Consider the following 14,897-nt stretch of genomic DNA (forward strand, 5'->3'; position numbering starts at 1 on the left):
ATGTTTAAAATAGAAATTAATCTGTTTCGGATGAATCAATAACTTATCTTTGATGATATCTGATGATAATACTATTCCCAGAGATATGCCCATTCTTCTCAAATCTTCACAAATCATTTAAATCATTCACTTTCTGTAAGTCATCAAAAATAGAAACAGTATTTCTGAAAGACTGCATATTAGTTATAGATTTCATAGAGTCCCACAGCTGTTTAGGATTAGACATACTCAGCTTCTTCTCCAGGAGTTCTTTATGTTTCGTCCTGGCATCTCTTAGTAATCCATTCAACTCCTTCTGAACAGCTCTCACTCCAAGACAATCATGACTGCGAAAAGCCAGTTTATTCCTGTTAATACAGTCTTTGATCTCTTTAGTTATGTAAGGTTTATTGTTAGCATAAATGATCACTTCCTTTTTGGGTATCACATTATCGGTGCAAATTTTAATATAATCTGTCATTACCATGGTAGTTTCATCAATATCATCACTATGGAAAACTTCCCAATCAGTGCAAAGAACGGCCACTTGATGGCCACTTGTGACTAGATCCTTCGCATTCATCCTCCTTTGCCAAACCGTGACAACTAATAGGTAATTGATCAATGAAATTAATTTTAAATATATTCTATTACTTTGAATGAAATAATCATGTTATTTTTAAATGTTATTTTATTGATTCAATGTCATTAAATGTAATGAAGAAAATACTTGCAGGGGTGCAGTGTCACACACACGTATAAGGAATGGTCTTCAAACTAATTTTAATTATTTAAATGAAATCTATCTATCTATCTGTCTGTCTATCTGTCTATCTGTCTGTCTGTTCGTCCGTCCGTCCATCCATCCATCCATCCATCCATCCATCCATCCATCCATCCATCCATCCATCCATCCATCCATCCATCCATCCATCCATCCATCCATCCATCCATCCATCCATCCATCCATCCATCCATCCATCCATCCATCCATCCATCCATCCATCCATCCATCCATCCATCCATCCATCCATCCATCTATCTATCTATCTATGTATCTATCTATCTGTCTGTCTGTCTGTCTGTCTATCATCTGTCTATCTATCTATCTGTCTGTCTGTCCGTCTGTCCGTCTGTCCATCTATCTATCTATCTAGCTATCTGTCTGTCTGTCTGTCTGTCTGTCTATCATCTGTCTATCTATCTATCTGTCTGTCTGTCCGTCTGTCCATCTATCTATCTATCTATCTATCTATCATCTGTCTGTCTATCTGTCCGTCTGTCTGTCAGTCTGTCTGTCTGTCCGTCCGTCCGTCCGTCTATCTATCATCTGTCTGTCTATCTGTCCGTCTGTCTGTCTGTCTGTCTATCTATCTATCAGCTGTCTGTCTGTCTATCCGTCTGTCTATCTATCTATAAATGTCAAGTAATTTTTGTCTAATATCTGCCCCAGTCACGTTTCTTTAGTTATCGTCCAATAAACCTTCCAGACCTCTGCCAGGTGTAATCTTCTCTAATCTTTTATCATTGTTGTTTTGTTTTAATTAAGCCATTATTTGTCGTTATTCTTGCATTATAATAATAGGCTACTTATCTCGTTCTTCTTTATTTCTGATTTTCTGATTACAGAAAAGGCTTGAAATTGAACAAAAGGAAATGTCACAGAAGTTTCTTGCCTTTAACATCTTGCAGGGAGGTTTCCAGAAAGAAGATGCAGAGAAACTGATCACACAAGAAATGGTGAATCATATTGAAAAGGACACAAAGTCCAGCAGCACAAGACTTCTCAGTTTTTTGGCTTTGATAAACTCGTATGTCCCAGGTTCACACTTGTTGAAGCTTGTCTGTGAGGATTTCATTAAAGAAGAAGAATGGCCCACTGATGAAGGAAAACCTTCGCTGGAAATGGTAATAAAGCCTTTCGAGGATCTCATAGTTATTTTCTCAGAAGAAGAACAAGAAGACCGATGCGTTCGTCTGGCTCATCCAGTGATTGCTGATGCCTGTCTAAAACGGTTCACTGAGCACAAACTGACCAGATCTGACATCGCTCTCGACTTCTTGAACAGCGTGGTGAAAGGAAAGGAGAGCAATTATGGACAGATTTGCAAGAAGATATTCATCACAAGAGTTGAGACAGGACAAGGAAAGGAGCTCAAAGGAAAGGAGCAGTTTTCCACACTGATTCTTGACATCATGCATGAAAGTGGAAATAATAATAACCAATGCATTCATTTGTTGGAGATGGCTGCAAATTTGTTCTCCACAGACCCTTATTATCCCCAAACACTTGCACGTTTTTATTACATTAAGGTAAAAGAGGACAACAAATATGAAAAGGCAGAAAAATGGGCAGAAGAGGCCATTAATCGAGATCCCAATAATTCTCGTATTAGGGACACATTGGGGCAAGTTCTCAAAAACCAACTGCTGAGTGAAACTAAAAATCCATCCTCAGACTTTGAAAAGTGTTTGGCCATTGCACAGTCTGCCACTGATGCATTTAAAAAAGAAGAGAAAGCAGCTGAAAATGACCCAGAAGACAACACCACATTCAATTATAGCGGGCTCTTGGGGTTCCTCCAGGTTTGCAAGATCATGAATGATACAATGTTTGCAAAATCATACGTGCGTCATAAACACTTAAATTACATCAGCGGTCTCAGAGGTGATGTTGAGTCTAGATATGATTTCTTTGAATGGTATCTGGCATTCTCAAGACCAAGCTTTGAAAAAGAGGACCCAGACTACATTCATAGAGATGTGGAAAATTGCTACAAGAAATATTTTAAACAGACAAGGCCGACAGATAAAACGACCCTGAATGAGAAAAAGATGAAGTCTTTTGGGGGACTGCTTCATTTCCTAAAATCAGACACCAATGTGCTTAAAGAACATCAGCGTGCACTTAAACATCCACAATCTGACAATCAAACCCAAACCGTTCTCTACATTCTTGCCAACATCGTCTTGAGTCAGTCGGGTGAGCAGTGTGAACAAGCAGAAGAGCTTCAGGCCAGGTTACAGAAACTTTGGCTGAGAGAAATGCAAGACAGAAGCCCAGAGTTTTATCTCTTGATTATTTTGCTCTTTTGGCCCGATGAAGCACAGCCAGGAATCACAAACCCTCCAAACCTTGAAAAGTGTCTCAAAAAAATGCATCATTCATACAAGGAGAAGTATCAGAAATACCTCCGCCGTCGCTACCTGGTGCCTCTGTTCTTCTTTGGGAAAGGAAAAGGTTTGGAGAGTCTGGTTCACACCTCAAAACTAGATCAAATTGCTCTGGAGCTCCTCACTGAAGGGGATGAACATGTAGAAATCAGTGCTTAAAGAACATCAGCGTGCACTTAAACATCCACAATCTGACAATGAAACCCAAACCGTTCTCTACATTCTTGCCAACATCGTCTTGAGTCAGTCGGGTGAGCAGTGTGAACAAGCAGAAGAGCTTCAGGCCAGGTTACAGAAACTTTGGCTGAGAGAAATGCAAGACAGAAGCCCAGAGTTTTATCTCTTGATTATTTTGCTCTTTTGGCCCGATGAAGCACAGCCAGGAATCACAAACCCTCCAAACCTTGAAAAGTGTGTCCAATACATGGGTCAGTCATATGAGAGAAAGTATCGGAAATGCCTCCGCCGTCGCTACCTGGTGCCTCTGTTCTTCTTTGGGAAAGGAACAGGTTTGCAGAGACTGGTTCATGCATTAAAACTAGATCAAATTGATCTGGAGCTCCTCACTGAAGGACATGGACATGCAGACGTCGAATGTCTTCAGCGTATCAACGGAGAGGTCAAGAATCAAGAAGTGTTTGCTGTTAGAGATGGCCAACAGATCCCAGTCACTCCTCACAATCCGTCCAGTGTGTGCAAACCAGGCCAGGTGTCTTTCTACCTGGGCTTCACCATCAGAGGACCAGTTGCCTACAACATCAGATATGAAGAGAACCGTAAGTACAGCAATACTTTATATTTCAGACTCATGACACACTGTCATATACGTCAAACATTTATCAGTAGTATTGAGTCAACTGTGTTTTCTTCTCAGTGACTCTGCAGAGATCACATGTGAACCGTGTGATTTAGTGCTCGAGCAGGTCACTGTGGGATGCAATGACTCAGACGGCTGATCCAGGACAAATGTTTACATGTCTTCTTAATATTTCTGTTTCTAAGCTCTGAAGAAAGGAAGGGGGGAGACAAGTTGATGATAATTATTAGTTATAAATAGAGTTCAGTCATGGTACATTGGTCACTTATTTTGAGAGAGAGAGAGAGAGAGAGAGACAAACCCTGTCAGTTGCCCTGACAGTCAACCTCCAAAAAACTAAAGTCATGATCTTCCAGAAACGCTCCAGATCTCAGGGACTAACACACACATTCACACTATCACACAGAACCATTGAAACCACAAAAACATACACTTACCTCGGCCTAAAAATTACTCCAACAGGTAACTTTACTTTGGCTGTGAATGAGCTCAAAGAGAAAGCTCAAAGGGCTTTCTATGCCATCAAAAGATCAATTAAAATTGACATCCCGGGTTCCGGTTTAGCGTCTACCATGTGAAGTCGCAAGGTCGGGAGCTCTGCAAACTGATTGCTATATTTACTTTCCACATAAGTTACAACGCATTTTAACCTACTCGTCACAGCTGCTAAATTGTTTTGAGGGATATATCTGAACTTTACGCCTCAATGTCGAAGGCTCCGCGACAGAAAAAGACTGACTCAGCGAACTCTAACGGATCTGCAGAGTCAGCCAAAGATGAAGCTAGCATAACTGATGGTGCTACAATAATGGCAGCGATTAAGTCCTTGGAAGCTGGAATTCACCAAAAGTTTGACGCGCATGCAACCAAGTTCCGAAAAGAAATATCATCCTTGCGAGAAGAGATGCACAATTCACTAACGGCGGTAACTTCAGAAGTGAAAGCGCACGAGGAGAGACTAACTACTTGAACCGACTGTGGCCTCCTTACGGAACGAGATTGCGGCTCTTCAGGCCAAGTGCACAGATCTGGAATGTCGCTCTCGCAGAAGCAATTTGCATCTTGTGGGTATTCCCGAGGGTATGGAGGGCACACAGCCCACAAAATTCATTGCAGAAGCACTGCAAGAAATATTCAGCCTCCGTGAACCCCAGCTTCTTGCCCGAGCCCATCGTAAGCTGGCAGCGCAACCCGCGGAGGGTCAGCGGCCACGGGCGTTTGTCATATGCTTTCACCGATTTGACGTCAAGGAGGATATCCTTCGGAGGGCCATTCAAGCTAAACAGCTCAAATTTAAAGACAGAACTGTCTATATTTTCCCCGATTTCCCTCCCGAGATCGCAAAAAAGAGGGCAGCTTATTACGACGTGAAACGACTGCTGAGGTCCAGATCTGATGTGAAATATGGGCTGAGAGGTCTAACCGGCTTTCGAATTACGCACGGCGGCATTGAGCACAAATTCGATACACCAGCTGAAGCGATGGACTATGTAAAACAGCACATAACGACCCCTTAAGAAAACTGGACATAAGCTGTTTGGCTGAGGTAACATTAACTGAAAGTTCAGCTGGTTTAAATAGCTGCCTGACTTCCAAACATCTATAACTGAAAAAAAAAGACTGTTTTGTTCTTACTAACTGGTTGGTTATAAGCCTGTTATAGGATTCATTATATACTACTTGCTCTGTTATGTTCAGTTAAAGGGAACTAATTTTCTCGGGAGTTCTCGCTGTGGTGCAATAGTAAAAATGAATAACTGAGAATAATGTAGAGTTAACCCCCCTCCCTTTTATTTATTTTATATTATTTTTTACTCTTTTATTGTTTAACGTCCTCCGCCGTCGCTACCTGGTGCCTCTGTTCTTCTTTGGGAAAGGAACAGGTTTGCAGAGACTGGTTCATGCATTAAAACTAGATCAAATTGATCTGGAGCTCCTCACTGAAGGACATGGACATGCAGACGTCGAATGTCTTCAGCGTATCAACGGAGAGGTCAAGAATCAAGAAGTGTTTGCTGTTAGAGATGGCCAACAGATCCCAGTCACTCCTCACAATCCGTCCAGTGTGTGCAAACCAGGCCAGGTGTCTTTCTACCTGGGCTTCACCATCAGAGGACCAGTTGCCTACAACATCAGATATGAAGAGAACCGTAAGTACAGCAATACTTTATATTTCAGACTCATGACACACTGTCATATACGTCAAACATTTATCAGTAGTATTGAGTCAACTGTGTTTTCTTCTCAGTGAAAAATGTAATGTCCTTGTCTCTGCAGAGATCACATGTGAACCGTGTGATTTAGTGCTCGAGCAGGTCACTGTGGGATGCAATGACTCAGACGGCTGATCCAGGACAAATGTTTACATGTCTTCTTAATATTTCTGTTTCTATGTTCTGAAGAAAGAAAGGGGGAAGACAAGTTGATGATAATTATTAGTTATAAATAGAGTTCAGTCATGGTACATTGGTCACTTATTGAGAGAGAGAGAGAGAGAGAGAGAGAGAGAGAGAGAGAGAGAGATTTATCTGTTGTACAGCCGCATTTATTTCAGTAGAAGCCAGAGAGCTGATTATTAATTATGCACAGTATGCAACTTTGAGATGTATCTGTTATTGTTTGATGTGTGGCTACATTTATTTCAATAAAAAGCAACATTACAATTTCACTTGCTGTCCCTCTGCATTCAGAATGTATCTTTAGCAAAGCAGTATACAACAAATCCAAACACAATTATGTCTCATCATCATTAGATTAGTGTTGTTCATAATCATAATCTTGTTCTGTGTTTAGTTGGACTTGCTGAAATCACAGACCAACGCAAACATTGTTCACCATTTATCTTGTTAGCCTAATGATGATGAATAAACTGAAATAAGTAACAATAAAGAAGATAATTAGCACTGAAACAAACACTGCCAGGTTGCCGGGTTAGGCTCATTTAATGAATTATATGATGTGAGAGTCTTCAAACACGACCAGCTTGTTCTATACGTCAAGGAAAATACTAATGTTCACGTTTATTAAAGCCACACAGATATCTGGAAATAAGATTGAATGCATCTACAGCTGAATGCCTGAAAACCAGATCTTGGCAGAATTTAACAAAGTACAAGTGCTTTGGCATTTTGACTTTAAGACCACGTTTTTGGCGAGAGGAAACTAAAATCCTTTTACATATTTCATGTTTACTATTGTGCTTTATCTAGAGCTGCTTTACATCAGAACTGAATGCTGTTTGCACCTTTGAGACATTATTTTCATGTGTAACACTGTAAAGCTGCTTTGACACACTGTACTGAATGAATAAAGGTGACTTATATCAAGAACATAATGTACAGTTGTGATTTTACAATACATAATATTTCACTTATTGTAAAATATCTGTTGTCCTATGAGCAATGAATGTGCTAACAGTGACGAGTCATTTATTGTTCAATAAGTTATAATATGTTACACTAGCTGTTAATTTGAACTGAAACAGATATTAATTGGTTTCAGAGCCACTGATGTAAACTAGTTGTGTACTCAAAGTTATACTTAAAAGTATACTTTTATATACTAGAAAGTGGGCCAATTTAGTCCCAAGGAGTATTGAAATAGTACACTTACAAGAATACTACTAGTACACTGCTATTTGTATACTTACTACATAAAGTATACTTACACATATACTTGAAATGTACTTAAGTATACTTAATAAAATAAACTACTATACTTTTTGGTAAGGGAAGTTAACTTTTCACAACTAATCATCTCAATAAATTGTGTTTATGCTACAAATTAAGTTATCTAACTTAGTGTAGTTTGTTGAACATAGAAGTTGTCATAAGATAACAAGTTAATGCAAAGTTTGTATTGAGCCAAAACATATGTTTTAAGAGTGCATTCTGCGGACTGGACAGAAAAAAATCAATAGCAAAACAATAAATACAGGCTATGTTCTGTACTGACTGTAGGTTTTTGATGCTTGTTATTTCAAGAAAATAATTACTAGTTATATATAAAGAACACATACAACTCGATTTATTTCAATTACGTTTGAGACACTTCAGAAAAACAGTATAATACTACAGTATTCACAAACACAAATGGCAATACATAACTGCACAGTGAATGGTACACTGTAAATATTAGCTCTGATTCTTCCATCTTTTCTCTCTGCTGCTTAGCTCTCTTGTGCTGCTGGAGGGTTTTGCTCAGGATGAAGGCCTTGGAGCAGAGTCTCTCGCCGGTGTGGAAGCATCTGTGTCTCCTCAGGGTTCGCTTGTAGATCCAGATTTAGTCACAAACGCTGCAGACGTGGAATCGCTTGGACTGCCTCTGCAGTATCTCAGGCCTCTGGAGTTGCACAGAGCAGGGTCTTAAAGGAAGATCGGACAGAGATACAAGACGGCTCAGTGTTATCTGACTAAAATATGATTGAAAAGCCTCTTCTGGTTCAGCGCTTCAGGATCGATGACTGTGTTAATGCATTCAAAGCTCATAAACAGCTGGCAATCTCCAGATGTTACTCCGACTTCAATGTGCTGTGAAAGAAACGTATGATTTTCTCTATGTGCATTCAATCAATGCCACTGATTATGCTTAATTTTGTTAATCTCACATGTTGTGCATTGAAGACTCAGATACATTGCCCTTTTATTTATTATTGTATTCTATCTTGCTGTGATGCTTCAAATTTAATCCACAAACGACTTATGAATAATGGCTCTTTCTGTAGTCAATGTCAGCAGTCCTGGGAAAGTTTAGGGAGTCAGTCAAACATATTTGCATGCGTCAGGTGGGAGTACTATGGGCTGTTGAGAAGAAGCAGTTTAACAGATCAGGACAAACTAGAAACTCAACCATCAAACCAGATGAACAGGACAAACAAGACACTCATGAACAAGCTTCACAAAACATAAAAACACTCCAGTTACTGACGTAAGATGACCAAACGTCTTCTATTACTACTGCCACAGTACACTTTTCAATTAATGTAGTTAAATCAAGTATTTTTAGGTTTATAACGGGTCTGGTTATCATCTTATTGATGAACAGGAATTGTAGTTTGCGAGCTGCAAATCAAGCCGATCTCATGAAAATGCATATCAATAGCATGGTTTTGGGTTTCTATTTGGCATACGCTGCTATTTATACGCAGAAATTGAGTTTGGCGTGCTTGAGATACACAGACATGAACAAATCAGTCTTCAGTATCAGAATAAACAGAGTTTCCTCATGCATTCACACAACGGGATATCAATAGGAAACTAGTGTTAGTGTCAGAATAAGACTGGGGATATTTAAAGAGACCTTCAATCAGTTCTTATTTATTTATTAATGTATTTATTTTCCATGTCTAATCTCTGTTAGCATTATTTCATGTGGTAATGTTTCTTAACTAGAGAAACACACCTTTTCTTCTTTTCTTTCGTTCTTTTAATTGCATCTTTTTTTTTTTTATCAAAATGTAACCACTTATAACATAAGCTAAACAAGCAAAGCCCAGCATTAAAACACAAGTGGAAAGGCTTCTGTTTTTGATGGATGAGGAGAATAATGGCACCTGGTTTTACTCTATAGGTCCATTGTGTGCCCAAACAGATTGAATGGTTATTATTGCATGCTCACATACAGAAGCAGGATCATTCACATTTGCTGAAGGTTTACAGGTTTATGGGATATTTTGCATAATCACAGGAAGTTGTTAAATATATATATATACGCGATCAAACGTGCTCTGACAGAAGCAAGCCGTGATGGCGTGTGACGCAGCAGCCAGATACGCTGGTCACGTGGTATCAAACGACTCTTCTGATTGGTTAACGTCATTAGTCAGCGCTGCTGCATGCGTAGCCAGAACACGACCGACATGTTATTAATAAGTTCAGTTAAATACGGCGCCTGAAAAAAAAAAAAAAAATTATTAATTCTGCTTTTAAACAAACGTGCATGTTACCGTATGGTGTCGTAACTGACAGCAGTTTAAGATCTGGTTTGCGGGAAAGCAAGAGAGTGCGCGGATCAGGCGCTGAATGCGGCTCTTCCTCACAATCAGAGGAACATCAGAAGAATCAACCGGAGGCTTCACACCGCAACCATTCTCAGGTTTGTGCGGCTATAAGCGCTTATAGATGATCCACAGATGCTTGCACACGCGTGGCATTAGTTTATGCGTCTCTGAAGGCCAAGCAGCTCTCAACTCAACAAGTGCATCAAAGCAAATCTGTCCAGAATCTTTCAGAAACATAGTTGAATGTAAGCGGCTGCATGCGGGTCAGTGCTAGCGTCGGGTGATAAAGCGAGCAGGGCTTGTCAGGCTCGGTTCTCCTTTGTTTGAGTCTGTTGTACTAAAGCATGTTCTCTGAGTGTCTAGAACACGAGGGAAGCACAGAACAGTGTGTTATTGTGAAGGTTTGTGATCTTCATTGTGCTGCTGTCAGGTCTGTGTTGGTGAACTGGGTCACTTTGCCATTTTAGGCAGTACAGCTCAAACAAAGCTGTAACATGTTCACAAACCCGCCTCAACATCGTCTGTGATGCTGAAGCTAATAGCTGTGTTCCTGATGTTGATCTCTGATCGCTTTCTCTTTCGGTTTCTTCACTGCAGCTGTTCTGCTGAAGTAAGCTCTGCCTCAAACCTGCGTTATATTCAGTTCATGTTTAACTCACAGTGTTGTTGTTGTTGTTGTTGTTGTTGTTGTTGTTGTTGTTGTTGTTGTTGTTGTTGTTGTTGTTGTTGTTGTTGTTGTTGTTGTTGTTGTTGTTGTTGTTGTTGTTGTTGTTGTTGTTGTTGTTGTTGTTGTTGTTGTTGTTGTTGTTGTTGTTGTGGTGCTGCTGCTGCTGCTGCTTTGGGAAATCTCCGTGTCTTGTGTCTCGAGTCTCTAAAACATTCACCTTTCTTTGCTGGGAAAGACAGCCATATTGAACATTTAATTTAAGTTATTACACTTGATTCAGACCTCACTGAAATGAAATGAAATTAAAATGACTTGAAACTTTTTTTAGCAGCAGATCAGCATATTAGACTGATTTCTGAAGATCATGTGACACTGAAGACTGGAGTAATGATGCTGAAAATACAGCTGTGCATCACAGAAATAAATTACAGTTTAACAGATATTCACATAGAAAGCAGTTATTTTAAACACTGAAAATATTTCACAATATTACTGCTTTTGTGGTATTTTGGATCAAATAAATGCAGGCTTGGTGAGCAGAAGAGACTTCTTTAAAAACAATTAAAAATCGTACTGTTCAAAAACTGTTGACTGATAGTATAGTGCAGCATGTATAACATTTTATTTATTAAATTTTTAATTTTCCCCTAAATGTTATGCAGCACTAACACCAATTGTATCAACCGATTGTTGGTGCTTGGACTCTAATGATGGTCACTTGCAGTAACTTTGGTAACACTTTATTTTAATAGTCCACTTTAGGTGTTCTGCTGCCTGTAAGTAACTGTGCCACTTTCGAAACACTACTTCATGAAGCTTCGAAACCTTTTCGAATCACTGGTTCGAAGCGCCTATAAAACTGCCAAAGTCACGTGACTTCAGTAAACGAGGCTTTGTTTCGTCACAACTGAATCATGCTGATTCTCTGAGATCGGATTTGTAAAAACTGGTTTTAAGCAGTTTGGTCTGAGTTTCTGTTGCATTTACACTATTCTGACCAGCAGGCGTCACTGGTGCCTTGATCGCTTCAGAGCAGTGAATCGTTTCGTGAAGAAATTGGTCCAATCACTACTGCGTTTCACTTCTCTTTTTTTCTGCCCTTCTCTCTGTACAAGACAAGTGGACAAGTGCCCTCTACTGGCGGAAACCGTGCAGTGGGTTGAAATTAAATGTCCTAATGGTGTGTTCAAGTCCTCCTGGGAAGTTCGTATTTACGAGTTGTCGAAGTTGATGTAATTACGACTTCAGGTGCTTCAAGAAGTGTTATGTGTGTAAAGACCCCCTGTGGTGAAAATCAAGTTTTTAACCTTGTTTACATCTGGTATTTTTAATATGCTTGAAGACAAACTATGGACAAATACTATGCGTAGGGATGTAACGATTCACCGAAAGCCGGTTGAAAATCGATACAAATCTGTGACGATTCAAATCGGTTGAGATGTTAAACAAATCGCGATACATTTGGGGATGGGTGTTTATATGAATGTATCCTTGAGGGGAACTGACTGTCTTTAGAAAAGTTTAGATATTTTATTTTCATCTCGTCTCTGTATAATGCATATTAATGAAGCAGCGCTGCTTTGTTTACAGCGGTATCCAAGGAAACGCTGCTGTTCCATGAGCGCCTCCTGCTGTCAGAGAGTGAATCTGCGTCTCATTCAGAGCTGCTGCTGTATTTGTCGGAGCATGCTGTTTTTGTTTTAAAATGTCAAATTATACAATCTAATTTATATTTAAAAAACTGCTCAGGCTGCATGTATACAGCATCTTTGCTTGGATTGTGATTCAAATGCAGTGGTTGCCTCTAATTTTGAATGGAAAGAGCACAGGCAAATCCTTTGTTTATATGAAGAGTTTTTTATTTGTTTTTGTCTTATATTTTGATTAGATATGGGGTTTGTTTTTAAATTTAAATTTAGTTTTGTTATTTGACATATTTCTGTTTCACAAAGAAATGTGCAGCATTTTGTCAAAGCAATAATAAAAGGATACCTTTTCATTTATAATTTGTCTTAAATCTAATTTTGTTTTAAATCGTGAAATCAGTATCGCGAATCGAATCGTGAGTTGAGTGAATCGTTACATCCCTACACAAATGCATTAGTAAACACCTTTGTGAGCGTTTTCTCTGTAAAACTGCATGTCCCCATTTAGATAGCTAAGTAAACGTGTGTGTGTGTGTGTGTGTAAAATAGTATATCAGTCTGGCGAGTACACAAAAAAATTTACTAGCCAATGACGATTATATTGCCAAGGTGTGCGTAGAGGGTTGCATCTACTGGAGGAAACTGTGCAATGGGTTGAAATGAAATGTCCTAATGGTGTGTTCAAGTCCTCCTGGAAAGTTCGTATTTACCAGTTGTTGAAGTTGACAGCAAGTCGTAATTACGACTTCAGGTGCTTCAAGAAGTATTATGTGTGTAAAGACCCCCTGTGGTGAAAATCAAGTTTTTAACATTGTTTACATGTCAGTTAACATTGTTTACATCTGGTATTTTTAATATGCTTGAAGACAAACTATGGACAAATACTATGCGTAGGGATGTAACGATTCACCGAAAGATATATATACCTGATATCTGAACATCTGACCTGCGTCTAAACACGTAAATCTGCTTCCCATTGGAATCGACTCTTCACAAAGACCTGACAGATCGCTGTAGTGCCTCAGTTCAAGCGCAAACCGATCATCTCTTCCTCTTTACTACTAGTTATAGCACAAAATAAACATGAATGAACAACAGAAGATATCTTATTTAAAATGCGGAAAGACATCAATACACACCATTTTTCAACTTCAAGTCCACCGACGCTAATCGACTCTTCTGTGTGTCTGTGTGGTGTGTGTGCGTGCGCGTGTGTGTGTGTGTGTCTGTGTGTGTCTCTGTGTCTGTGTGGTGTGTGTCTGTGTTTGAGTGCGTGTGTCTTGTGTGTGTGTCTCTGTGTGTGTGTGTGTCTCTGTGTGTCTGTGTGTGTGTGTGTGTCTGTGGGTGGTTGTTTGTGTTTTGGTATGTGTTTGGTCTGTGTGTGTGTCTTACAGAAGGACTATGCAGAAATGAGTTACAAGGAGGGAAAGTGTGAATGTGTTGCAAATGAACACTGCTCATTTTCAATTAATGTTCCACACTTATAGTTAAACTAGTTAAAATGTAGAACTTGATTTATATATAAAAATTAGTACATATTTATTAAACATCACTTTTTATGTAGAAACCATTCAAATATTTCATTGCATAAAAATAATGACAAATATTCATACTTTTAACAGAAAAAGATTCTAATAATATTACAATAAAAATTTTCATTAACTACTTAAATTACCTCACCATATACAGTATATTAACAGTATTTATTTGATTGAGGGGGGATAATAATAACAATAATAATTAATTAATTTTAAAAAATCTATTCAGGTATGTTTAAAGCTCAGGGTACATTAATGTCATTTTGGGACGGACTCCATTTGCACTTTTTTCCAAGTTCCAGTATATTTAGCTTTTTCTTTCAAGATGATGATGGGAGGGGAAAAAAATGTTAAAAATGTAAGAAATCCTGTTGAAAAATGTATAATAAAATATAGTTTCATAACTTTAAAAAATCAACCGTTTGGTGGCCAAATCATTATTTATTTTTATTAACATCTAAATATCTGTAGACACGTGGAAGTAAAAAAAAAAAAAGGATTGATTGTTTTGAGTTTTCTTTTAAGCGAAATACAAGAATATGAAACAAAAAGCAACCATTCAAACCCAGAACTCGTGCACGGACTTCATGAATATAAGAATATAGAAATACAACACAAACACAGAATCTAGATACAGAATAAAGAAGATTAAGAAAAAGTTGACAATCAAACATAGCATGCCTTATATTCAGTTTTAAGTCCCGAATATATTTATTTTTAGTTTCTCCAAAATATGAATAGCCTCTTATCTGAATGGCAGCTGATCCACGTAACCTGTGGTACAGTAATAAGCTGGGAAATATTTAGAGCTGTTTTTATTGTCTCTGTATTCAGCCTCGATACTTCAGTCATCATCTTCTGGGACGATAGTAAGCACATAGAAAACGTTTGCAGGACTCTGCTCCATATTAATAAACAATGATAACTAATTGAATAAAGTTTGAGAATGTAAATCTTTTAGTTCACTTGTAAGGTTAAACTTAATAAAGCCAAAATAAATTTACATTAGAACAAACAAAAAAAAAAAAATGAATTTGAATAAGTTGAATTTAAATAAAAAAACACCAATACCAATATA

At 38.5% G+C, this 14,897-nt stretch overlaps 1 protein-coding gene across 2 annotated transcripts in view; it reads left to right on the plus strand.

Annotated features, from left to right (window-relative positions):
• The window catches only part of LOC107747767 (sterile alpha motif domain-containing protein 9-like), a 9,462-nt gene extending 5,202 nt beyond the window's left edge, over window positions 1-4,260 (plus strand). The window contains exons 2-4 of one of the 2 annotated variants that reach the window (XM_016562356.1): window positions 1,609-2,875; window positions 3,318-3,929; window positions 4,028-4,260. In XM_016562356.1, the coding sequence (XP_016417842.1) occupies window positions 1,609-2,875; window positions 3,318-3,929; window positions 4,028-4,065 (1,917 nt within the window). In that variant the 3' untranslated portion in view covers window positions 4,066-4,260. The remainder of the gene's footprint in view (window positions 1-1,608; window positions 2,876-3,317; window positions 3,930-4,027) is intronic. The other variant, XM_016562355.1, reaches the window with a different exon arrangement.
• Window positions 4,261-14,897: the final 10,637 nt, after the last annotated feature.

Source organism: Sinocyclocheilus rhinocerous, unplaced genomic scaffold, assembly GCF_001515625.1.
Source record: "Sinocyclocheilus rhinocerous isolate Xijiao unplaced genomic scaffold, SAMN03320098_v1.1 scaffold9868, whole genome shotgun sequence".
Lineage (NCBI taxonomy): Eukaryota > Metazoa > Chordata > Actinopteri > Cypriniformes > Cyprinidae > Sinocyclocheilus > Sinocyclocheilus rhinocerous.